The 26,604-nt window shown below is 38.1% G+C and overlaps 2 protein-coding genes across 6 annotated transcripts in view; one reads left to right on the top strand and one right to left on the bottom strand.

The window, feature by feature from the left end:
- Positions 1-8,533, bottom strand: part of arfgef3 (ARFGEF family member 3) — a 39,316-nt gene extending 30,783 nt beyond the window's left edge. For 3 of the 4 annotated variants that reach the window (XM_072677535.1, XM_072677536.1, XM_072677534.1), the window contains exons 1-5: positions 8,106-8,533; positions 3,972-4,023; positions 2,611-2,692; positions 2,084-2,215; positions 1,003-1,071 (exon numbers count right to left, since the gene is read on the bottom strand). In XM_072677535.1, the coding sequence (XP_072533636.1) occupies positions 1,003-1,071; positions 2,084-2,215; positions 2,611-2,692; positions 3,972-4,023; positions 8,106-8,190 (420 nt within the window). In that variant the 5' untranslated portion in view covers positions 8,191-8,533. The remainder of the gene's footprint in view (positions 1-1,002; positions 1,072-2,083; positions 2,216-2,610; positions 2,693-3,971; positions 4,024-8,105) is intronic. The other variant, XM_072677537.1, reaches the window with a different exon arrangement.
- Positions 8,534-10,251: 1,718 nt separating this feature from the next.
- fbxo9 (F-box protein 9) lies at positions 10,252-21,023 on the top strand. Of its 2 annotated transcripts, none has more exons than XM_072677540.1 (13): positions 10,252-10,433; positions 11,035-11,112; positions 11,728-11,850; positions 12,561-12,618; positions 12,710-12,809; positions 13,052-13,176; positions 13,411-13,525; positions 17,011-17,129; positions 17,241-17,331; positions 17,657-17,752; positions 17,980-18,073; positions 18,906-19,060; positions 20,500-21,023. In XM_072677540.1, exons 1-13 carry the CDS (start codon positions 10,431-10,433, stop codon positions 20,606-20,608), a joined length of 1,266 nt encoding a protein of 421 aa, XP_072533641.1. In that variant the 5' UTR covers positions 10,252-10,430; the 3' UTR covers positions 20,609-21,023. The 2 variants fall into 2 exon arrangements, with proteins under 2 accessions (XP_072533641.1, XP_072533642.1); XM_072677541.1 differs by lacking the exon at positions 10,252-10,433 and adding an exon at positions 10,488-10,605.
- Positions 21,024-26,604: the final 5,581 nt, after the last annotated feature.

Raw genomic sequence — 26,604 nt, forward strand, 5'->3', positions numbered from 1 at the left:
CTGTCCACATTGGCCATGTTTGGATTTTTTACAAGTTTACTCCACTTTGACTTAATGCCAAGTCAACATGGCTTTTACACCATAAACAGTTGGCATCAAGCTTCTTATATGGTCCCTTCAACAAACCTTTTATATTAAACAAAAGGTTTCTACAATTACACTAACACAAAGAGCTAAGTCACAACTTTTAGACTGTCAGTCGTTTCAACAAAACCAATCTGTGTCTAGACACACCACTTCCTACAGCATTTATTTAAGAGAAGTCATCTAAAATAGAAAATGGAAAAAAAAATGCATTCTCCATTACGTCATTGATGTCGCTCATCACCAATAATGTCTGCACCTGCTTCCTATGACCCTTCTTCCCGGTCACCTTTCACTGTGTTGTGGAATAAGGGCCTTGAATGTGGCATTTGAAATCAACATGCTCAGCTAACACAGTGTCAGAACAAAAACATTGTGAAATAGAACATTTCATTCAGCGATTTGCATTAAAAGAAGACGGGAAGGGGGGTAGTCAGGGCTGCATGATTTATGGGTGCTTGTCTGGCCGGATACTGAGTCATACAAACACGTCAGAGAATGAGAGAGAGGGGGAGAGGGAGGGAAGGAGACATGATGGCCATTGCATGTGTGCTCCTGATGACAGCATCCTTCTAGCTGTGTGAGCAGTGTCTGGATGAAAGTGTTTGGTAGGACTTGTTTGTGTTTTTATGGGCTGTTTATAAACATGGCAAAAATAGCACACTGCATGAATTATAGTGCAATTATGAGACTTCAGAGAGAGAATCGCCATAAAGTGCCTCCATTTATTTGGAGAATAAAGATTTTGGAATTTAATGCCAGGCTTAATTATGAATGTCTGATGCCTCTGCAGAGCCTCTAAATGTGTTTCATGGTGTGGGTTTATAGGAGGGACACAACAAAGCCAAAATTATGATACTGCCTTTAATACTTAATACTACGAATAACAATAACAATCCTGCTTTAAATTGGCCTCACCTCTGCAATCCTCAAGATGTTGTTGCCATTGATCTCAAAGGTGGAGGAGTAAGTGACACACAGCAAGACCTGGTGCAAAAAAACAAAGACAAAAGAACATTAAATTAGTGAAAGCTAATCAAGGCCTGTAAACTAGATTTCATGATAATCACAACTGCAATAGTAATACAGTACACAGAGGTCTGTTAAGGCTGTTCATTTTAATCATAATAACATTAAAGATACTCTACAGATACCCATCAATGCTAAGATACTTGATATAATTGATTGATATAATTGATTATATCTGCTAGAAGCAACACAGTATATTTTGACATTAATACCTAGCACAGTGCTAAATACTACCAGCTGACGGTGACTGGATTTATTCTCAGTAGAGATTAAAGTTTGAATTTAAAGATCTAATCTAATTTACAGGATTTTTCTACTTGCCCAAATGCAGTCAATAACCTGGTATTTCCAAGTAAGAGTTGGCGATTTGACATAAATATATAACAATTTGCAATATGTCACCATGACAATATGTATTATTTTTCCAACATTTAGTATATTAGAATGGCCAGAAACAACAAATAATCAGTACTTAAAGAACACTTACAGAACCAACTGCATGTTTAATTACAAACTGGGTTTAGTGCAGAACATTCATCCGCCCCCACTGGTTGTTTCTGGCCATTCTAATATACTAAATGTTGGAAAAATAATACATATTGTCATGGTGACATATTGCAAATTGTACAATTGTACAAGTACCCCAAAAAACACTGCATTTTGTTATTTATTCACAACTGCATGCTTTATCAGTATGATATTTCATACTGATAAAGCATGCAGTTGTGAATAAATAACAAAATGCAGTGTTTTTTGGGGTACTTGTACCTGTAGCTATGGGGAAAATCTTTGGAACTCAAAACCTAATTAGCAAGATCTCCTGCATTTAAAATGGCTTTTTATATACAAGATGCAGGTGAATAAGTTATTTAAAATTAGCCAAGAATATCAACATTTTGGCTCTAAAGTGAACAATGATGTCTATTAGGCTCAACATCAGCTGAAAGAAATCATTACCATACAAACTGACCTTCATGACCTCAACTTGTAGGTCTTCATGAAGGGTGGGAGTCACGCTGATGGCCTCTAGCACCTGACTCAGCAGCTGCTTCTCTGGTACTTCTGTTTCCACAGCAACCAAGCGATCTTCACAAAGAATCTTCTGCCATTGAACATGTGAAAAACGCAGTACCTGTTTCATTTATAATCCAAAAATGCAGCATACAGGTACCACAAACAGGTTTAGCCAAGCAGGCAAGTTGGTCAGATTTTAAAATCTGATTAATCACATAGAGGATAGGAACATTTCTGTAGCTGTGCGTGTAGCTCCAGAGCGTCAACATAAAGTCAATACATAAATACTTAAACTTCTATTTAAATCTTGCATAAAACTACTTAAATCTTGCATATATTAACTCAAATACACTGGCATGCTGAAATTATTAGATGCATTTGTTCCACACTAACATGCTTATTGAGTACAGATCATGTTGGTGAACGTTGTTTTCCTAATTGCTTTTTGTTAAAAGAGTTGAATAGGCAAAACAATGGCTTCACCTGCATTCCCAAAAGAGCAGTGTGGGCCAGCTTGGTGTTTTTGGACTCCAGTGCAAGCCTGAGTGGAAAGAAGCATTTCTCCCTAAAAGCACAGACATTAGCATCAGCACAGGGCAATGGTTAATGGCACTGGGTGTGGTGTGGGGGACAAGCAGGTCACAAAGGAATTTTAAAAAGCAGCACAAGTTGCAGCATGCAACAATGTGCAGCATGGTTTCTGTATTCACTTGTTCCTGTAAGGCAACTGTGATCTTGTGATCAGTAAATGGTAAAACATTTGCTAGCAAGCTCACTGTTCAAGTTCACTGGCTCTATGACAATGTGCTAGAGAGTGTGAAGTTTAGGGGTTGTCTTTGTTTCTTTTCTGTCCTCTTCTGGGAATGTAGTAATGGTAGTATGGAAGTGTGGTATAATGATGTATCTGAACCCATAACTACCCATTCCTAGGACAGGAAGAAACAAAGACAACCCCTGAATCTCACACCCTCTAGCACTTTATCATAGAGCCAGTGAACATGGATCGGTCATAACATCCCTGAACAAATATAGGGACATTTACATGGTCAAAATACACACAAGAGAAGGGTAATTAGATAGGCCACAAAAGAATAATCAAACATGAGAACAACTCATATTATTTACCAAAAAGCAACTCCTCAAAACTAAGGGAACACAGTATTTTAAAACCTTCCGTACCATGACAAGTTAATGAGTTAGGAATTGCCAGTCATTTAGCGCACATTTCCAAAGCAACATCCTTTTTCAAACCAACATGAGACATGCTGATGTACTTGCACATCAACACATTTTTACACGCAAATACACTAAGACTGGTGTAACAAAAAGACCAAACAAAACAAACTATGTCAGGTTTGTGAGACACTGTTTAAGGTTAATGCTAATTTAAAATGTAATCAATCAAATGTGACTGTGGCAATTTCACATATTTAGAACACTGCGATGTACCTTATTTACACACTAACCACTATTTGTCTACTGCTGTCTCTAGATGTTGTTATTCTAGCCATGACAGATGAGCAAAATCCTCCTCTGTGGTCATTTGAAATTGCTGCAGCGGATGCGGAATGGCAGGAGAGACTATGGCAAGAGTGCTTCAAAGGGCCAGAGTGCCTCCAGCCATTTGCTCCACACTGTACAGCACCACCTGACTTTAACAATGAGCTCAAAGAATGAAACCTCATTAGTCATGTCAGGTGTTACCATGCATGTTTAGAACAAATATGTGTGACAGTGCATTGCTAAATAAATTAAATGAATGAGTACGAAACAACAGCCCAACAGGCTCAAATGCAGATTTGCTGATACAAGATAAATGTTAACAACTCAAACATGTTTCTTACCTTAGTTTAGAGGGTGAGGTCTTAACCGATCCATTTTGAGCCTCCAGTGTTTCTGGCAGAACACAGGAAGAAAATGAGACCCCAAAAAAAGACCTCATGGACTCATTAAAACTGTTCATTTTAAGTGGAAACTGTCTCACCCCAGCCTAAATGACCAAAAACCAAACAAACAAAAAAGCCCATTCACAGTCTCACATCAGCTCATCAGTTATTCTCTAATTTAAGGTGGAACGGAAAGTTCAGGTAAGTGGAAAACTTTTAGCTCAGAACCTCACTGTAAATGAGAGAGCATGTGTTAGAGTGTGTAAGGTGGTCTATTTTTGTCGTTTTTGTTCATGCTGCCAAAGAACACCCAGTTTGTTGTAGTTGTGGAATGACACACACATTTTATCCCATTAGATGCATCTGGAAATATCTAACGTTCCTGTCAGGCCGTCTTTACTCATGAATTCCGCCTGGTTCTAAAACAGAAAATGGTGGAAATACTCTACCAGCAAGAGAAACACGCTCCTTTCTTTGGTTCTAAACCTGCTCAGAACAGGACATTCAAAAATTCTGAACAGGGCTGCAATTTTTTCAGAAACACAAAGATTGGATCGGATCAGTATCGGCCGAAAGTTTTTTTGATTGGGACATCCGAAGTATTTACTGTATCAAATCAAACCACTGTTGTTATCGTACCAAAAACATCTGCTCTTAGCAGTATGTACTTAATTCTGATTTAGACTACAGAAGATACAAAATACATATAACAACCTGAGATGACCAAAAGTAGTTCTTTACAAAACCAGTGCATTTTACACAACCCATACATTTTAGATGAAGCCCTTAAAGTGCTAAAAGTGGTGTGCATCACCGGAGAAAATACAAGCCTGGAAAATGAACGTTTCTTAGGACTTGTGTTACTTATCACACACAAACACACACAAACACGTGTACATCTCCTAAATGTATTTCATATATACACAGTTGTGATCAGAGGTCTACATACACTTATGAGGGAAACAAATATCATGGCAATACTGGGTTTTCACTGATTTCTTTAAACTGTTCTTTTCAGAAACAGAATGACTATACGACATAAAAATAAATTTATTAATTTTTAAAAAAGGTGCAGTGCATCCTCCTCAACCACCTCTGTGTGTGTTCAGTGTGTGAGGTTACTGTCATGCTGGAACACCCAATTTTGAAAAACAATCCCAGAGTGATCAAACTCGTACCTTAAAACAAACAGTGCGTAAACTAGAGCGTAAATGGCGGACAACCAAACTAGAGGTGTTCAAACTAGAGCCTTCTACCAACTTCCACAGCCAGAACTAGAAAAAATTATTTCCTCATCAAATTGTACAACCTGTCCACTCGACCCAATTCCCTCTAAATTGCTAAAAGAAATACTCCCAATCATATTCAGACCTCTTTTAACAATAGTAAACTCATCCCTTAGCCTCGGGCATGTACCCCAAACCCTTAAAATAGCAGTCATAAAACCTTTAATCAAGAAACCAAACCTTGACCCCAGTGTATTGTCTAATTACAGACCCATCTCCAACTTAACATTCGTATCCAAGATATTAGAAAAAGCTGTGGCCCAACAACTCTGCTTATACCTGAGTAAGAATGACATGCATGAGAAATTAGTCTGGATTTAGATCCAATCACAGCACAGAGACAGCCCTAGTGAAGATTACAAATGATCTCCTTCTCGCCTCTGATCAAGGCTATGTATCTTTATTAGCCCTACTAGACCTTAGTGCAGCCTTTGATACAATAGATCATATTATATTACTAGAAAGATTAGAGAAAATGGTTGGAATCACAGGAACAGTTCTATCGTGGTTCAAATCATATCTAACGGGACGCTATCAGTTCGTAAAGATAAAAGCTCTATCATCAAATTACACAGAAATAAGATATGGAGTTCCTCATGGCTCTATTTTAGGACCGCTACTATTTACATTATACATGTTACCTCTTGGCTCAGTTATAAGCAGACATGACGTTAAATTCCATTTTTATGCAGATGACACACAGCTCTATATATCAGCCAAACCTGATGATAAATTTAGATTACAGAAAATGGAGGACTGTGTAAAGGATATAAAACTCTGGATGTCACATAACTTCCTTCTCCTCAACAGTGACAAAACCGAGGTTCTCCTTTTAGGTCCAAAAGACACTAGAAATAAACTATCCGACTTAATGTTAGACTTGGCTGATGCTTCCATTATTCCAAGTCATATTCGACTTAGATTTATCATTTGAGCAACATATAGCCAATATTAGTAGGACAGCCTTTATGCAGCTTAGGAACATCTCCAAACTAAGAAACTCCTTATCTCTACAGGACGTGGAAAAGCTAGTACACGCTTTTATTACCTCAAGGCTGGTTCAAAATGCTGCAGCCAGGGTCCTTACTAAAACTAGAAAATTTGACCATATCAGTCCAGTTCTATCAGCACTTCATTGGCTCCCAGTTAAATCCCGTATTGATTACAAAATTCTTCTATTAACATATAAAGCCCTACATGGCCTCACTCCTGAGTACCTGCGGGATCTTATTACATATTACGAACCATCAAGACTACTTAGATCTCAGGGTGCTGGACTCTTACTCGTTCCCAAAATTCAGAAAACCTCATCAGGGGGAAGAGCCTTTTCTTATAAAGCCCCCCAACTCTGGAATAACCTTCCAGATAATGTTCGGGACTCAGACACAGTTTCAATCTTTGAATCCAAGCTGAAAACTCATCTGTTTAGTTTAGCTTTTGGTAATTAATGTTTTTTTAGATAAAGGTTGCAGGTCCAGGGGTTTGCGGACCCAGGGAATTGTATGTACACTGAGATGCTGGAGCTGTCGTCTTGCTGCTTACACGCGATCACTCAGGTTTGTTGACGGTGGAGCAGATAGATGCAGGCGTTTTCAGGGTGCTCCCATGTCCGTGTTACCTTCTGGCTCTCTCCTTTTAATTAGGCTGTTATAGTCAGACCTGCCGGAGTCGTCAGACACAATCTGATACTGCCCGACATTCTCTGCTCTCCATAAAATTCCTCTCAGAATTAACCATCTCTTTTTACTTTCTCCGAGTAAATGGCCACCCAGCACGACCTGCTGGAAGATTGCCCGCTGAGGTCCCCTCTACCTGCGTTAAACCAGCTACCACCTACCGGTCCAACCAGCAGGCCCACCACCCATAGCAGACCAGCGGCTCACACGCTTACCACTGCTACCTGCTTAGTGACCATGTTTAAACCATTTTTAACTTTTTTTTTTATACCTGGTTTGGTAATTTTTATCATTAATGTAGTTCTGACCAGAGGAGGATGGGTCCCCCTTGTGAGTCTTGGTTCTTCCCAAGGTTTCTTCCTCCAGCTCTGAGGGAGTTTTTCCTTGCCACTGTCGTCATTGGCTTGCTCACTGGGGGTCTTTGATTCATCATGTCTTATGTTATTTCTTCTTTCTTCTTTGTCTCTGTCTTTTATTAATCACTATTTATGTAAAGCTGCTTTGTGACGACAACAGTTGTAAAAAGCACTATAAAAATAAATCTGACGTGACGTGACTTGACTTGACTTGACGTTAGCTTCTGGTTGTGTGTCCTATTCAGATTCTGCTTCTTCAGCAGTGCAGTCTCTTTGCTGAATCTGTACACACACCCTAACATTAATAATTCAATCATAAACAGTGAAATGTGAATTAGGCTGCTCATCCTTTCTTACAGTTAAATGAAGGTTAAAGTAAGCATATCTAAAATATAACAATTTAGATAACATTTTGGTTTAGACAGACCACGTTGCTATTCTAATAACAACAATACAATCCGTAACAATTCAGCCAGAGAACAATACACTACTTCAACAAAAATATCACATATACAGAGTGATTGTACTTTTTAAGGAGAAAACTGTGGCAGGAGTGTATTGTTCGTTACCCATCAGCTCCAATACCAACCAAGACGTTTTACATTCAAACATAATTTAAAGAAATGTTCGTGCTGTATGTAACGTCCTGTATGTGAGAGGTAATGCGAAGGCCCATGACAGACACTCAAACAAACAACGTATATAAACCTGAGTAGCAGCCCCACTGTGGAGCCTGAGGACGTAGTCGTTGACAGGTGTAGAATTGAGGCTTACCCCACGCTACCGTGCAAGCATCTCGAATCGCTTTATATCTGCTCCCGGAGGCTTCTTTCTGGAGCTTCCGCAGAATTTCCTCCATTGCGCTAAAGACAGTTTAACAGCGAATATTTAAACGGTTAGAAATGCAGCTTTAGGCCTCCAGTTTCTCCAGTTTAGTGATGCATCCCTGCTAGTAGCTAGGCTAAGGATGATTCACTCTAAGCCAGTGATGTAGGACCACACGTCACCCCCTCATATCAACACAAACAGGGTTACTCATTACGAACGAAACTGACGTTTATGCGCATAATATCAACACAACACTGCGAGTATTTGGGAAAAAAAAGGCTGAGGTAAATGAATTAGCTAGCGCCACCACCCTCAATCCCGAGGCGCTCCAGCCACCTCCTTCCAATCGGAAACTATGGAGTAAGGAAACTACGGCTCTGGATTCAGTAAACCTTGTCGGGGCCGGAGTCTCGAAAAAGAAAGTCTCGAGATAAACGGCGACAATAAACGCTTTAATACCGAATTAAAAAAACAAAAGCGTCAATACATTCAAACTACTAAATAAAAAAATCATACACTGGCTTAATTCGTGGGCGCCAAACGCCAACCAAATGACCTCATTTCTAATATACATTATAATCGGTTCAGTTATTGTTGTTATTATCAGAACAATCTGATCAGAAGGGGTGGAGGTTTTTTTTGTTTTGTTTTTGTTGTGAAATTTTTGTTGTTTTCAGAATAATTTGAATCATATAATGGTCATTTCTAGAATCATCTGAATATCGGAAAGGGTTAGTTTTTTTGTCATTAGTGTGGTATTTTCCGGATAATCTGATTTACAGGGGTGAGGTTAGCTGCACAGGAGCCCATATATTAAGGACTACAGTCATGGCACCTTTCAGAGAATGCATCACTTCTAGCCGTTACAGATGCTTTTGTGCTCACATTATGATGGTGATGATGATGATGATAATGATGATGCTGCTGCTGCTGATGGTAATGATTATTCCACTGGAATAATACAAAAAACTCATTATTCCAAACAGAACTCAAATGGGCTCAAATGCTAAATTAATGTTATTAAAAGGTTTACAGCCCATGGCGCTGTAGCAAGACAACAGGACAATGGCCCAAAGCATAATTTAACACCCAGAAGTGGTTTAAGACAAAGCACTGGAGAGTTCTGAAGTGACCAGCATGATAGCAACACCACAGATCCCAAAACAGCAGCAGTTGAGAGAACGCACCCTGAACTAAATCAAACTTAATTTTTGAAAAGTTTGAAAAGTTTGAAGTTATTACATTTAAATGGTTATGATTATGCTATTGGATGCCTGAAATACCATTTTGCAAATGCTTTTAGCTTAAAATTTTTTTATGTATTCGAGTGAAGGTACAAACAGGTTATTGTATGACAAAATAGTCCTCAAAGAAAACTTCTTTATTGGAATTAACACTATTTTGCCATCATCAACATTGCATACAGTATCATGCATATGTTTGGGCAAATGTCACATTTTGTAATTTTTTTAAATTGACACGTAATAACCACAACCTCTGAACTATTAAATAGCTAATGAACTATTTAAACGTTTACAAATAGTTTGACATTTGCATCCAGAATTTTTTCCTTCAAATGTACCTGCTGACCCCTGGCTTCTAAGTTTTGTGACAAATTCACAAGGTAAGATTTCGTTCTTAGGACTTTTGCATAAAGATTATGTTTGTACAAGTAAAACATCTTGACACTTAAGATGCCTAACCATTTGCACAGGCTAGTTTTTTTTATTTTTTTTATATTATGAAAGACAGGATAAACGTGCATTAGTAGCTGATAATAGCATAATTAGCTGATTATTTCATGTTTGTATTTGAACTCTTTAGTAGTATTTTAACTCTTTGTGAGGGCTATGGACATGCAGAAAATCGAAACGTGCGATGTTGTATTTTTTGAGAATCTGTTCTTACATGAAAATATTGATGTTGTCTTTAGGGGTAAACTGAACACAGATAGTTTTATCAAAAGTATAGGGAAAGTTGATGTTCGTCGTGAAAGATCGTGTCGTATCAGTTGGATCAATGAATGGGTTAGACCTTGTGCTTTTATTTTGATAAGTAGCTAGAGGGCAGTTTTGAGGTGTCGCTCTGATCCATTCGCTTGAACAGGCGACCTTGCTCTACGCTCGCTCTGACCAGCACTCTTCGTGATGGCTGCCGTGTGGCGAGCGCGTAAATTCGCCCGTTGTGTCGTCCGTTTCTCCGACCGTGATCTGTAAACAAACGGCAATTAACGTTTCAGGCGCCTAATCAAGAGCTCACAGATAAGCCAAAATGGTAAAAGTGTTTCAAAGACCTGTAACTTGCATTAGCCCTTTAGCATGCATGCTAGCTAATTGGCGCAGTCGTTTTATTTGCGTGACGTGTACAGCTAGGCTATTCTCGTTAGTAAGATAAACAGCATGTTTGTTGACGTGCAGTCACCCAGACACAGCACCGAAATAGCACAGTAAGCTTAATCTTAAATTTGTTTGCATGTATAAATTTATAAATTGGAGGCTATTTGGCTGGCAACTCGAAAGACAAGTATTTTTAGTTGGCTTGCTAGATGTAGCTAGCTAGCTAGTTACATTCGAGACTGTCCAAAATAGATACTGCTCTGGAATCCTGACATGAACCAAATAACATTAGCGCTATACATTTATATTAACAACATGCTGCATAAATATATGCATTGGGAGAGGCAGTCTTTTTCAAAAATTATTTACTGGCTTGCAAAATCACCGGCCCATGCTTTCGAAAGTTGGAACTATTTAAAAGTAAATGTTTACAGTAGGTTGTGTCAGTATTTGCACACCCGCTCCTATACGGACGTACCTGCCTACCTGCCTACCTACTACTTGTTTAGTCTTATCTGTAATCCTTTCTTTACAAACAGGCAGAAAGCAACCAAAACGCAGGTACTGGATCTGTTGAAGAGGGGGAAGATGAAAATTCTGAAGACTCTAATCTGCAGGTCAGTGACACTACATCAGACACACATTCTCTGTTCTAACTCTGAGACTTTCTTCCTAACTTCAAGGCACTGCATGTGGTCATGGTGGGGGTTGTGGGTGGTGACACTTGTAATGTCTTCTGTAACCGATTACTGATTACTTTTTCAAAAATATTGTAATATAATCCAAACAATTACTACATCAATGTAACAATCACTACTTTCAGTTACTTTTAGATTACTTGTTTGTATTTAAAGCCACACATTCCAAATACTTAACCTAAATATACTATTGAGGCTAAATGGTGTCTCCAAAAAGGGAACTTGAGGAAATTGAAATAAGTTGTATTGGTCCATTCATCATGAAATGTTCAATCACCTGGCTGGAGCAAACCGCTTAGACCAGCATAAATTTTATGCACATCTGAAGTGGTCTAAATTGGTGCAGGGCAGTGCTTTTTGTAGATTATAAGAAATCAAGATTTAATATTTTAGAAGGCTTTATCATGTCAGAGAATATGTAAGATTTATCTTAAATGTATACTAGATATTGCATGTGTTGGGTAATAGCAAATAATTGGACTGTGCTTTGGTAAGTATGATATTAATCTATGATGATCTGTTTATCTGTTTCAGCTCGAGCTTAGTGCTTTTAGGGCTCAGTGGATGTCTGAGTTGCTGCCCAGCTCTGGGGCAAGGAAAGGTTCCTACAAGGCCACAGATCTAAAAAAGCGACAGGAGCTGGTTAGAGAGGAAAAGGTAGGCATTCCTGAGACCATACTGGTGAGCAATGTGACAAATATAAATCAATCAGATATAAGTTTAATTTAAACCGAGATCATAGTTATAGAGCTAATTGAGCTTCTCCGGTATAGAAAGGCTTAAGCTTTTTTTTTTTTTGACATTTTGGTAGGTGCTGAAAAGCTGCAGCATTGCTACAAACTCTTTCCACCCCTCCTCAGTTAGGTTTTTTTTTTAGTTATTTGTAAGAGGCATATAAGGGAATTGTCAAAGTTAATACACATGTACTATATATTTCTTGAAAAATTCCACCATATCTGGTATTGCCAATTTATCCAGTACGTTTATACATTTATAATGTTTGTAATATAAAATGTTCATAAAATACTAACAACGTTTTCTGTTCCCACAGCCTACATAAAATTCTTGAGGAGTACTGTGTGTCATTAAATCCAATTAAATCGCATCAGTTAGGCTCTTTTGGACTCTTTTGGAAGATTTAGAGTTGCAATCATGTTCAAGTGTCTTTTAGGTACTGAACATGCTTAGGATATGCCTAGAAAATGTTCTTGTTGTATAATTTACTTTGAAAATCATACTTTGTCATTAATATATAGCTAACCCTAGCCCAATATGACACTGCAACACATCAGAAACTAGGCATTGTTTCATAGTGTTTTGAATTGCATAAAAATCACCTGATTAATTTAAAACACTTTCTGCTGTAGGCCCGAGAGCTTTTTCTTAGGGCCGTAGAGGAAGAGCAAAATGGAGCTGTTTATGAAGGTACTCTGTCCCTTTGAAGTTAACAACAGAAAAAGTGTTTTTAAAACGGTGGACTGACCTGGATTTGTAACTGCATTTTTTTATGTTGCAGCCATCAAGTACTATAAGAGTGCAATGCAGCTTGTGCCTGACATTGAATTTAAGATCAACTACAACAGATCTCCTGATCCAGATAGAGTTGGCGGGAGCTAGTAAGTCCACTGGACAGTACATGTCTAATTTTTAAACAAGTACATTGTTTGCACTTGGTGATCTACGTATTTCTTAACGCAAGGATAGGCAGTACGGTACAAAGTGTAAATTATAAAACTTATTGCAATGGAGTTTTATTGGCCATAGCTTTGACTGTGTCCCCCATTTTAATAGCAATTTTGTTGGTTCAAATTCTAAATGTTTTGTTTATTCATTCTATTTTTTTTTCTTTTCTCTCCAGCCTGGAGGAGAATGAAAATGAAATAGATGATCTGCTTACGTACTTCCAACAGCAGCTGACTGTAGAGCCCTCCTCTCAGAAGATCTGTCAGCCTGAGGTGGAAACATCTCAGTTGCATATTTCAGGTAATACTAGAATTCTGCGATTTTACATGCGAAATTTCGCATGTAGGCTTTCTGCATTTGCACATGTCATTCTTAATGGGACCAGGTGTCAGTGGGTTCCCCAGTGTTTAATATGTTCCATTAATTTTATGATGTGAATCAATTCAAATAATTAAATCAAGTTAAATAATTGCTTATTGTGTTCCTGATAGGCTTTATCATGTGTAGTAAACAGTGGTTCCTGTGTATCCATAGCTTTGCCACTGGAGCTGTTAATGTATATCTTCCGCTGGGTGGTGTCCTGTGACTTGGACATGCGCGCTCTAGAACAGCTCTCCCTTGTCTGCAGGGGTTTCTACATCTGTGCAAGGTGGGTTCCTAGTTATTCTACAGGATGCCACAGAATCTGGAGCATCCCCTAAACCCCTGTCTGCTAATTTACATAATTATCTATTGTTTTGTGGTGAATTTACTATGAACAGTTTCCGTAGTTTTCTTCTGTTGGATTTAAGTTGGATGACTTAGATTAAAGCAAAGAACCAGTCAGCATTAGCAGTATGTTTACGTTACCTACCTTCCTCTAATTCTAACCTGCCAGTTCCACTAGTTCTAAGCTGTATCTACCTGTACCTGCTTTCACTAGCTCACGACGTGCCCCTTAAACACAGCAACTCTTGTGTTAATCAAAGTAAGTCTGCCAGTCATACGGGCGACACACTTGCTAGTTTTAGCTCTGTGTGCTTGTTTAAGTTCTGTGTTCTAGCTCCATGTGCTTCTTGAAATGTGACAGTCTTGTCACTTCAGTATCACATTTCTTCATTTAAATTCAGAATGTGGTGATTTATGTAAACACAGCTTTACCAACGTTATTCCCTAGCTTCTTACCGGAATTGTCAGTTCCATCTTAAATGGCGCAAAACTCGAAGGAGGCAGAATGTCACTGATACTTGTTTTAGGGTGGTGTTTTAGCTTTTTGTTGAGAGAACAATTTTTCAGATCCAGTGAAATACATTCAGAAAGTCATGAAGTGTCACCGCTTTATTAAAGCATGCAGAAAATGTCTGTTGTAATAAAATAAAAAAACAGGTTCAGTACCTGTTTGCAGTTGTCTGCAGTTAGTTAGTTACTTGATAACACTTTAGATATACTTTTACAACACAGGTACTGCTACTAATGCGGTGAGGCCACTGCCAATCCCTCTGCGATCTGATCCCCCTATACAGTTTTGAGTGGGCTTGTGATTCTTAGAGCATTTATTTACTAATAATCTGAACGTATACAGCGGGTGAAAGAAATATTGAACACGTCACCAATTTTCTATGTAAATATATTCATAAAGGTGCTATTGACATGAAATTAACAAACAATCCAGTCCACAAATGTAAAGAAATCAAACCATAAATGTACAATAATTATGTGTAATAATGAGAAATGAGACAGGGAAAAGTACACATGAAGAAAGAGAGGTGCAAAAAGCTGTGGAAAGGCATGACACCAGCTGAAATCTATCAATAATTAGAAAGCAATCCCTCTGGGGCCATAATCCGAAAGTGGAAAGATAATTTCACCATAAACCAGCCATGACCAGGTGCTCCTTGCAAGATTTCAGACAGAGTAGTGAAAAGGATTATAAGAGCTGTCCAAGAGCCAAGGACCACCTGTGGGGAGCTACAGAAAGACCTGGAAGCAGCTGTTTCAAAGAAAACACCTAACTGCCAAGGCCTGTACGCACACCACACAAGACTGAAGAAAACGCATGTTAAAACACATTTAAGGTTTGTTGAGCAAATTTTAAACGTGCTTCAACATGCGTTTTCTTTCAACATTTAGACGAGTATGTGAAATACTGTGAGATGTTTGGGGGTGGGAACATCATAGTGTGGAGCTGTATATAACATCATAGCAGGCACACTGCATATAATTGAAGGAAGGATGAATGGATAAATGTACTAAAAGATTCTTTATTTAAAATCTGCTGCCATCTACCAGGATGATGAAGATGAAACAAGGGTGGACATTTCAGCAAGACAATGATCCCAAACACACACACAAGAAAACTCTCAATTGGTTTGTGAGAAGGAAAATAAAGCTGCTAAAATGGCCCAGCCAATCACCTGACCTCAATCCCATTGAAAGTCTATGGAAGGAATGAAAGCTCAGATTTCATAGAAGTAGCCCACGGAACCTTCAGGATTTGAAGAGTGTTGGTTTGGCAGAATGGGCCAAAATCACATCTGAGCAATGCATGCGGCTAGTTTCTCTATATAGAAGGTGTGTTGAAGCTGCTTTCACCAAAAACTTTGTATGAAATAAATTAAAGTAAAAAACTAAAGAACAATATTATTTACAGATAAGCGTATTTAATACTTTTCCCCTGTCATTTCTCTATATTACACGTCATTTAATTTATGGACCTCTATGGTTTGACTTCTTTGCCAGCGTGTTACCGATCTGGTGGGAATTTAATGTCAATGGCACTTTTAGAAATATTTTTATATACTTAGAAAATTGGTGACATTTCAATACTTATTTCACCTGGGGTGTGTGTGTGTGTGTATATATCTACATTGGTAAAGTCTTATTCTGTGGCATGTATTTTAATGTAAGAAAAATAGTGTAATATAATGATATTTAATCTTAGTTAAATTAAGAGGCACTGGAGGTGATACACTGGATAATTCTTGACCTCTAACTTGTTTAGAGCCTCATTGATGTTTTTCACTACTCCTACCATACACCGATCAATAACTCCACCTGCCTAATATTGAGTAGGTTCCCTTATGCCACCATGACCAATCTGACCATTTGATGCAAGGTATCCGCAAGACCTGCCTGATGTTATGGAGACCCTGGCTTTTACCCAGTTGTCTAACCATCACAAATTGGCCCTTGACATAATGACTTAAATCCTTATGCTTGCCCCTTTTTTCCATTTTTAACATCACGTTAAAAAACTGACCGTTCACAACATTAACAAGCTTGTTTAGGCTAACACTGCGGTGGCTTATAACCATTGATATTGGCACATGATGTGTGCAGCAGCCTCTGACTGCACTGACTACCTCTTAGAAGCATCTTTGGGTTTTGCCTACTTATAGAGTGGTTCAGTTAAATAGTTAGAACAATGGTTAGAGTCTTTATAATACCGATTTTTAATGACTACTAGATCACAATTCATGGTTATATGGGAATTCTGGAAAAATCAGTCCTTGGGTCTTCTTCAACAAGTTAACCTGTTAGTGTTTAATGTCCAGGCTGGGTACCACTGTTTACATGCTTTTTTGCAACAAGTTGAGTGAGTTTAATAAGACAGTATTGTTTGTTTTAAATATTTAAAAGGTAAATACCTGCTCAATCCCGCTCTTGTTGCTGGAAATAAACCTGTGAAATCTTTTCAGAAAAGTGGTTGTTCATGTTGAAATCCTTTTTCTTTGGTTTATATTTTGTTGTGGTGTTAAAACTGCTTTTGAGAATGGTCAAATGTAGGAGGTATTGGTACCAACTACCAAACTTCAGGCATTGTGACATCTGTGCCGCAGAGTTTGTATTTAAATGGGCTACAGTCCATAATTGTAAATCTACAAACTACACCCCTATTGGATGACACACATACAAGTTGTCAACTCCCCTTCATTATGTAAAATGATGGTGACCGAAAAAAAACAAGATTTGAATAAGGTGACTAATTCTACAGTTGTAGTTCTTGGTGACTTTAGCCTCAGGTCATATATGTACAGTAAGACATTATTAATGTAATTAATATTCACCACATTATACACTGAAGAGCTTAACTACATGGAAAAAACACATGATGGTCTCTGCAGCATGATACTGACAAACTCTGTGTCCTTAAAGAGACCCTGAGATTTGGCGATCTGCCTGTTTGAGGGTGTGGGGCCGGACCTGTACCAAAATGCTACCGTTCACCTCCTGGAGGGACATGTTTTTAGAGAGGCCACGTGTGCGCTATGATGGTAAAATTTTATTGGCTTGTCTGTCTTCTAATTCTTCATTATCTGTTTTGTAGTTCCTTTTTTTACCTAAAGAAATGAATGTTAATGCATTTTTTGCTCTGTTCTATGTAGGTGTTTACATTAGTAAAACATCGTACATCCGTCAGGGCGAGGAGTCGCTGGATGGATTCTATAGAAAGTGGCACCAGGTGGAATACTACAGGTAGGCTAGCCTAATAAATATTTTACCTCCATACTGTGACCGGTTTGCAAGGGAAACACTGTATTAAGAAGGATCTTTGTGCTAGGTGGGCCTTTAATAAGTGGGGAAAGTGTGAGGTAGAGGTGGAGTTATTAAAATTCATTTATCTGAAATACACAGTAAAGTAAGAAAAGCTGTTTGTTTTGAAACCATGCAGATGTCTGTATGCTTGGGTTTTGGATTGTGAGAAATCAAGTACTTTGACTTTAAACTCAAAACAGTAGGCCAAAATATATGAAAGACTTTCACATCATTTTGGTCTGAACATTGTATGTTTGTTGGCCAGGTACCTCCGCTTCTTCCCTGATGGACAAGTAATGATGTTGACCACACCTGAGGAGCCTCTGGCCATTGTTCCACGTCTTCGTAGCAGGAACACAAGGTGTTTTTGGATGCTGTAGTTAATAAATCTGTTCTGACCTCACACACTGTAAAGAAAGTAGGTCGGCACACTATTATTTAATTGCATATATTTGTAGTCTTGAATATCTGTAGACAGACCAATCCTTATCTAACATATGTCTCTGTAAGACTTTGATGAACAGTATTCTTACTGGGGGGCGGCATGTTGTGTTGTAAGTCTTGAAAAACCATATATTTCTGACACAGGATGGAGTCCATCCTGTTTGGCCATTACCGGCTGTCCCAGGACACGGACAATCAAACCAAAGTTTATGTTGTCGTCTCTAAGCGAAAAGAAGAGGTGGGTGAATGTAGGTTATCCCTAGTCTTTCTAGCAGATTCCAATGAGATGTTACAGCACTAGTTATTTTACCAAAACATTTGGAAAATATGTGCTTTGTGTCTTGCTGTTGTATACACTAGGGGCTGGTTTCCCAGAAAGAGATTAAGCATGGACATGGAAAATCTTGATTCAGAATGCTGTGTAGTCTTCGACTAAGCTAAATTCCTGATGAGGAAACCAGCCTTAAATGTCCAAATCCATACACCACCTAATTTGCAAATTCAAGTACTTGAAGGTGCACCTATACCTGACACAGGTGTTCAATTGTGCACACACAGCTTGAATAAAGCACTGTCAGTAGAATGGAAAGCAGGTGCACACCTCATGGCCAGTTCTCCATGACCAGTGCGAGGTGTCAGCAAGAACGGGACAAAAAAAAGTGCAGGAATAGCACTTCATGCAGTATCTTTGGGATGAGTTGGAGTGGCATTTGTGATCCTGAACTAATCATCCCACATAATTTCCTGACCTCTCTAATCAATCATATCCTAACAGCACTGGTTCAACATCTAGTGTAAAGTGTTCGTAGTGTCGAGGCTGTTAACTACAAAACTACTATTACCCTTGATATCAGAAGAAAGGGACATACAGTGGAGTATAGTGTGGTCTAGTGTCAAAAATGAACAGAAGCAGTAGTAATTCATGTACCATCACCTACTGTGCTGAGTCACTGGCCTGTTTATGACTGTTGTTAAATAGTTAGGTAATTCAAGGTATTTTAGTAGGCAATAGACTTCACCCCCAAACATTAACATTAATATAATTGCTTGTGTTTGTACTGTGTGAGCAGAAACTGCCTGAATACCAGAGGGGCCGGTTCTGCAGGCGGAACCCAGCCACTGACTCTGACCGCACGTTTCATGTGGGGCTGCAGCTGGCCTCTGGGGGGCGCCAGTGCTTCAACAAGCTGGTCTGGATCCACCACTCCTGCCACATCACTTACAGGTATTGCCTCATTAGCTAAAACATTTATGGGATTATCTTATTCTTCAAGAGCATATTCTTTTTGTGATTATGCTTGTAACCTCAAGACAACCATAGCTTAACATCATCCATAAAAATATTGGCCTTTAAAAGATTGATCAAAGATACATTTAATGTTGTTCTCTGTGATAGGACAGAAAAAATTGTATAATATAAAATAAAAGTAGAAAGGCATCTCCATCTAAACATACTCAAATATTTAAATAGATAAATTAACAGTTAAATCTAACAATTTTTTTTGTTTCTTTGTTTAATGTCAAGTCATGTCTTTATTCTTCAAGATTCAAGAATTATTTGTATAGCGCTTTTTACAACTGTTGTTGTCACAAAGCACCTTTACATAAATAGTGATTAATAAAAGACAGAGACAAAGAAGAAAGAAGAAATAACGTAAGACATCAAAGACCCCCAGTGAGCAAGCCAACGGCGACAGTGGCAAGGAAAAACTCCCTCAGAGCTGGAGGAAGAAACCTTGGGAGGAACCAAGACTCACAAGGGGGACCCATCCTCCTCTGATCAGAACTATTTAAACATTAATGATAAAAATTACCAAACCAGGTATAACAGATAGTTAAAAATGGTTTTAACATGGTCACTAAGCAGGTGGTAGGCGGGTGAGCCGCTGGTCTGCTATGGGTGGTGGTGGGTGGGGGGCCTGCTGGTTGGACCGGTAGGTGGCAGCTGGTTTGACGAAGGTAGAGGGGACTTCAGCGGGCAATCTTCCAGCAGGTCGGGCCGGGTGGCCATTTACTAATGGCGTAATGGTTAAGCATAGTTTGGGGCAAATTAATTTTCCACTGTTAATTTAGTTGGATGTTTTAATAATAGACTAAAATACACAAATATCCCAATGATTGTAGTGTAGTAGTGTAACTCTTAAACAATCTGTTTAAACTCCAGTTAGCAAATCATGTTAATATTGTGTGGTGTGGTTAAAATTAAAAACAAAAAACAACAACAAAAAAACAAACAATCGCAATAGCCCTTACTGGTTGGAAATAGGAGTTTAAATCTTCATGTCACAATCATATTTAGGTACTTTAGTTATGAAGAAATGTATATATTAAAATACTGCCTTTTTAAATGAATAAACCACCCTGTAGAGTGTTGAGTGGTTTTCACTGTACTAATAGTGTATAATTCTGTCACTGGCTTTGCGTTAGAAGTGATGTTAAAGTCTTGCATTTAATTTGTTTAAACAATTATTTTTCCTCCAAAAATGTTAAGTCATCAGTGTCGGTAGTGCAAGAAGTGTTAAGAGACCTAAAAAGGTAAAGTTTAAAAAAAAAAAAGCGTCAGCTTAAAATGTTGATGTAGCCTGTGCTAACAGTGGCTAAATATAAGGCATGTGTCTAATTAATTGACTAGTTTTTAGTTATTTGTAATTTTCCTTTATACAGATCAACTGGAGAAACTGTCATCACTGCATTTGACTTGGATAAAATGTACACTCCGTTGTTTTTTGCGCGAGTGAAGAGCTACACAGCCTTTTCAGAGCGTCCCCTGTAAGGCAACCTGAGAGATGCATGTGGATCGTCAGAAGGTTTACACGTGATTCCTGAAACCAAACGCGCCATCCTGATCCCCAATTCTCCCTAAGCATGAGGCTACTTCTGATGAATGTAAAGATATTTGTGTGAGGTTTTTAAAACTCTTAATAGCAAACTATTGGTATTACATGTTTTCTGTTTGTTTTAACTGATGTAGAATACGCCACTAATTTACCATTGTAAACACAGAGGTAAAATGATTGCAGATTTGTCTATGATGAAGCTAAAGCATAAATAAAGCAGCTATCCGTTCACTTTACACCAGTAACCACCAGTAATGAATGTTCCCACATTGTTTTTTTTCTGTATAGATTTCAGTGTGAGGAAATATGTCTACTGATGACTTGAGCAACCAAATAAACAGATTAAAAGTTGTTTAGTTTGGCTTTTTTGCACACCATGACTCAAGTTACAATGCTAATTTTTCATGGTTTGGGTCCTGTAGTACTGGTTAGTGAAAGTCTTCATGCTTATTACAGTGACATTCAAGGATTGTGTGTTCCTTCCTGACTTAGCATGACAATACCCTTTATCTGTGATTTTGTTGGAGTAACTACTGTCTACTGTCCAGGCAAGGCTTTCTACTAGATTCAGGAGCATCGCTGTAAGGATTTGATTGCAATCAGTGACAAGATTTATTGAGGTCAGGATGTTGGATGATCCCCACCCCCATCTCATCTCATCCCAAAAGTACTAAATGGAGTGGCATCATTGCAGAGAACACAGTTCCACTACTCCACAGCTCAATGCGTAGGGGGTTTATAGCCCTCTAACCCACACCTGTCATTAGGCATGGTGTGTGTGTGTGTGTGTGTGTGTGTGTGTGTGTGTGTGTGTGTGCGCACTGCTCAAATATTCTCATTGAATACTTTGTTCTATACAAAGTTAAATGTGCTGACAACAAAATCACACAAATATCATCAGTGGAAATCAAATTTATTAACCAATGGAGGCCTGGATTTGGAGTCACACACAAAATTAAAGTGGAAAAACACACTACAGGCTGATCCAACTTTGATGTAATGTCCTTAAAACAATTCAAATTGAGGCTCCGTATTTTGTGTGGCCTCCACGTGCCTACAACTCCTAGGCATGCTCCTGATGAGGTGGCGGATGGTCTCCTGAGGGATCTCCTCCCAGACCTGGACTAAAGCATCCTCCAACTCCTGGACAGTCTGTGGTGCAACGTGACGTTGGTGGATGGAGCGAGACCTGATGTCCCAGATGTCCTCAATCGGATTCAGGTCTGGAGAACGAGCGGGCCAGTCCATGGCTTCAATGTCTTCATCTTGCAGGAACTGCTGACACACTCTAGCATTGTCCTACATTAGGAGGAACCCAGGGCCAACCGCACCAGCATATGGTCTCACAAGGGGTCTGAGGATCTCATCTCGGTACCTAATGGCAGTCAGGCTACCTCTGGCGAGCACATGGAGGGCTGTGTAGTCCTCCAAAGAAATGCCACACCACACCATTACTGGCCCACTGCCAAACCGGTCATGCTGAAGGATGTTGTAGACAGCAGATCGCTCTCTATGGTGTCTCCAGACTCTGTTACATCTGTCACATGTGCTCAGTGTGAACCTGCTTTCATCTGTGAAGAGCACAGGGCGCCAGTGGCGAATTTGCCAATCCTAGTGTTCTCTGGCAAATGCCAAGCGTCCTGCATGGTGTTGGGCTGTGAGCACAACCCCCATCTGTGGACGTCAGGCCCTCATACCATCCTCATGGGGTCGGTTTCTAACCGTTTGTGCAAACTTGAGGTAGCGGTCCTGCTGCTGGGTTGTTGCCCTCCTGCGGCCTCCGCCACGTCTCCTGGTGTACTGGCCTGTCTCCTGGTAGCGCCTTCAGCCTCCGCATTGATGTGCCATCCTGGATGAGCTGCACTACCTGAGCCACTTGTGTGGGTTGTAGAGTCCGTCTCATGCTACCACGAGTGTAAAATCACCACCAACATTCAAAAGTGATCAAAACATCAGCCAGAAAGCATAGGTACTGAGAAGTGGGCTGTGGTCCCCACCTGCAGAACCACTATTTTATTGAGTGTGTCTTGCTAATTGCCAATAATTTCCACCTGTTGCCTATTCCATTTGCACAATATATCTAAAATGTTGGTTTCATAGGCTACATATTAACATCTCCCGGTAACGTGTTGCTACTGTCTTTGAGAGTAGGTGTCCTGTCCCAAACTACAAAAAACATTGTCAACGTGTTCATTATTAGAACACCACTGAACAAGTATGTGTTCATGGACGGACATCATGAAGGAAGACCATTTCAGCGTGTCTGAAGTTTGCCAGAGACCACCTGGATTTTATATGGACAGACCTTTAATACAATGCATATCCCTAGAAAAAATAACACTACAAATCAACAGTCCAAAGACTGTTCATACAATAAAATTAATAGCGGTTCATGACCTTAAGCTGAAGAGAATTTAAGAATGTTTGTAAAAGAAGAAAATTTGTGTTTTGGAATTGCCAAGTTAGAGTTTTGACCTGAACCTTATTAAGATGCAGAAGAGGGCTGTGCACTCAGGGCATCCCAAAAATATTACAAACTGAAACACATTTGCAGGAAGGAATGGTTCAAAATTCCCCCTCAATGTTGTGCAAATCTTATTTGCCACTGAAGGGGCATCTGCAGTTTATTCAATTCAAAGACTCACTCACTTTTTTTAGCCTGCACTGTGGAGGAGCTCAATGTGCTCAATAAACACCATGAACACTATAACTTTCTAGTTTCTTTTAGTTTAGTTTTGTTGTGATTTGATTGTGTTTGTGTATAATTGATAATTGTGAGTTAGGGAAGCTTTTAAGTCTTAACTTTCAAGTCAACACTTGCTACACTTCTTGTTTTTCCTGAAGGCATTATTCACACACAATGCTATCATACTCAAACACAAATATCCATTATCTGTAATTCAATGGGTACTTGAGTACTACTATCAAGAAATAATATAAATAATCAGACCTCTGTTAGACTAATAAATAATAATTTTGACTTTATCTGTGTCCAACAGAGGGAGCTGTGTTAGTTCTGTATGAGCAAGTGAATACCAGCAGTTTTTATCTGCATATAAGTTAATTAACAGCTCATGAGTTTCAAGTTTCACAATTCTCACATAAGCTTGTTTCATACTGGCATACAGTACTGCTGGAAGGTTTGTAAACCTATTACAACCTGAAATGTGAACAAAGAATCCCCAAAACTAGATAAAGATGTATGAGTTTAGCTATTCCCAAGAAGTGGTTGTCCAAAACTATTCCCTCCAAGGGTGTGGAAAATAATACCACGAGAAGAAACAAAGAGCCCCAAAATAACTAATGTCAATGTTCATGAGTTCGTCTTAAAGTGAAGACTGAACAAGAACAGTGTGTATGGTAGATGGATAATAAAACAACACAAAAAAGTAATAATCCTTTATAAATAGTAAATTGGACATTTACTGGAATTATGTGAACAGATGAATCAAAAAAAAAAAAAAAAAAAAAAAAAAAATATATATATATATATATATATATATATATATATATATATATATTTGCCAAAATCCAAACACTGCATGCAAACAATAATCTCATTCCAGTTTTGCTGCCTCGGGTCCCGGACGACTTGCCATCACTGATGGATCTATGAAATTTCTACAAGAGCATTCTATCTGTTTATGAACTGAAGCTTAACTCTAAGTGGGTCATAAAGTACATACTACTTAATCGAGCAATAAAGCTATTGCGCTAGTAGAGCACAAAATTATAACTTTATTTGGAAATATTTTTAATCAAATATTTGCTCTTTTCATAACCAACCTAATTATATATGATGTTTGAAAAAAACTACATTTTCAAGTTTTATCAAACTCTTTAAACATGTGTTTTATTGATTCAAATCAATAAAACACATGTTTAAAAAGTTTGATAAAACTTGAAAATGTTTTTTTCATACTACATTCAAAAATATAATATATAATATATAATATAATAAGTGTAGCATTAGAAACTTTTTTCTGTATGTTTGCAACGCTAACAACCTTGCTGTTCTGTACAGTATTGCCAAACTAACACCTTGGTTATATACTTATAGTATAGTAGCAAAGTTTGAGAATAATATATATGTTGTTTGGTAGCAACTAGGCTATATTACAACTAGGTTATGACCACATCACACTGCTTACAAAATGCATTGTTTTGTTCAAACGACACATTCTACCAGAGGCACTCATATTATTGTACATTTACACACAATATTTTCTAGAAACATGTAATGACGGATAAATATCCCACCTTTATCTGCACAGTTAAATACATTAATTCATCAATGTTTTCTCAAATAGTCTATTTTTATATCATAATCTTCTGTGAGAAAAGACTGTGGGTATTGAATTTGTTGATGCAGCAAATGTTTTGTGTTCTTTAATTAAGCTTTCCTATTTCAATTTCCTGTTATGATATTAATGTTGAAGAGTAATTTAGTAAAACTTAGCTAAGCTAACATAATTAATTAGAATATTACTGACAACTTATCTTTTTTATTTCAGTATTTTATTATTATTTATTATTCATTAATTAATTAAAAACAATTTATGAAAAAAAAATCAAAACCTAACTGCAATATGTATAATTTAGTCATTTTGACAACTATATCCATGTTCTAAAATATTATTTAGTAAAATGTAGCATTAAAAGCAGTGCTACATTGGCCTATATAAAAGACCACATTTAAAACACATTCAAAACATATATACATAAAAAGATAGCATGCATAAATTGCATATTATAATTTATATGAACAATACCATTCATTTTTAAGGCCATGATAAAGGGTTGCATTGGACACATACATCTAAGCAACTCATTTTGGCTGCCAGTGTAGAGCAAAAGTATTGTAACAAAGACAGCTATAATCCACCAATTACATGTTCAGTGATTTTGAAGCTAAAAAAGGAATGAAATCAGAGCAAACTAATCTACAATATGACATTTGAGGAAAAAAAAGACGATATTTTGCTGGCACCATTGTTTGTGGACCTAGCGTTGTGGAAGTCTAATGGTCATTTTACAGTCTGATCTTGATCTCTCAACAAAAAACAATGTGTCCTACATCCTTAGACTGTATTCCACTTCCTTAACCACTTTGAAGAAGCATTCATAACAGTGCTTCACAAGCCAACCTTGTGTACTTTGTCCTTTGATATTGCTGTGATGTGTGTCCAGCAGTGTTCAGGAATGCTCTTCCTGATTTAGCTCTAAACTGGTGAAAGAATCCACAGTATTTCAACTGTGGCCTATGGATTGGAACATATGTGAATGCAGTTGTTCTCAGTTAATTAACTGTGTGCACTTAACCCCTATTATACATTCTTAAACCCTAAAACTTCCCATTAGACATGATATGCCCTTAGACCTTAGCAGGTATTGATAAGACGTCTGCAGACGGCACACATTTTAGATTAAAGTAATTTGTATTCACCCTACTAAGCTCTCTCTCTTCTGGTTTCTATGGTAAACTTTCAGCTGGATAAGTTCTTTAGGAGGGCTGTGGGCCTGTTCTTGTAAAATGAATGGTCCAAATCATGCAGAAAAAGAGTGGTTGATTTATAATATTTCCAGTGAGAAATAGTGACTGGTGTTTTATTAAACTTTCTTTATAACTGAACATATAATTTACAACCATCATGAAATCATATCTCCCACCCTTGTCAGGAACACTAACATGATAGTGACTGTAAGTTCAGAATATGCACACTATACTGTTTTATTAAATTAGTGTGTTGTTGTATTTTGCAAATTTCGATTCCCTGCATGATTTTCCTGCATGATTTACAGTGTTTCTGTAAAATTTAACTATCCCAGAGTCTCCCTGACATCTCTCTTTATAAAAAGTAAAGACATTTAAAAGACAAAAAAATATAATATACATTCATTTTTATCTTCATATCTACTTCTTTCTGGTCGG

The sequence above is a fragment of the Salminus brasiliensis genome, chromosome 4 (assembly GCF_030463535.1).
Source record: "Salminus brasiliensis chromosome 4, fSalBra1.hap2, whole genome shotgun sequence".
Lineage (NCBI taxonomy): Eukaryota > Metazoa > Chordata > Actinopteri > Characiformes > Bryconidae > Salminus > Salminus brasiliensis.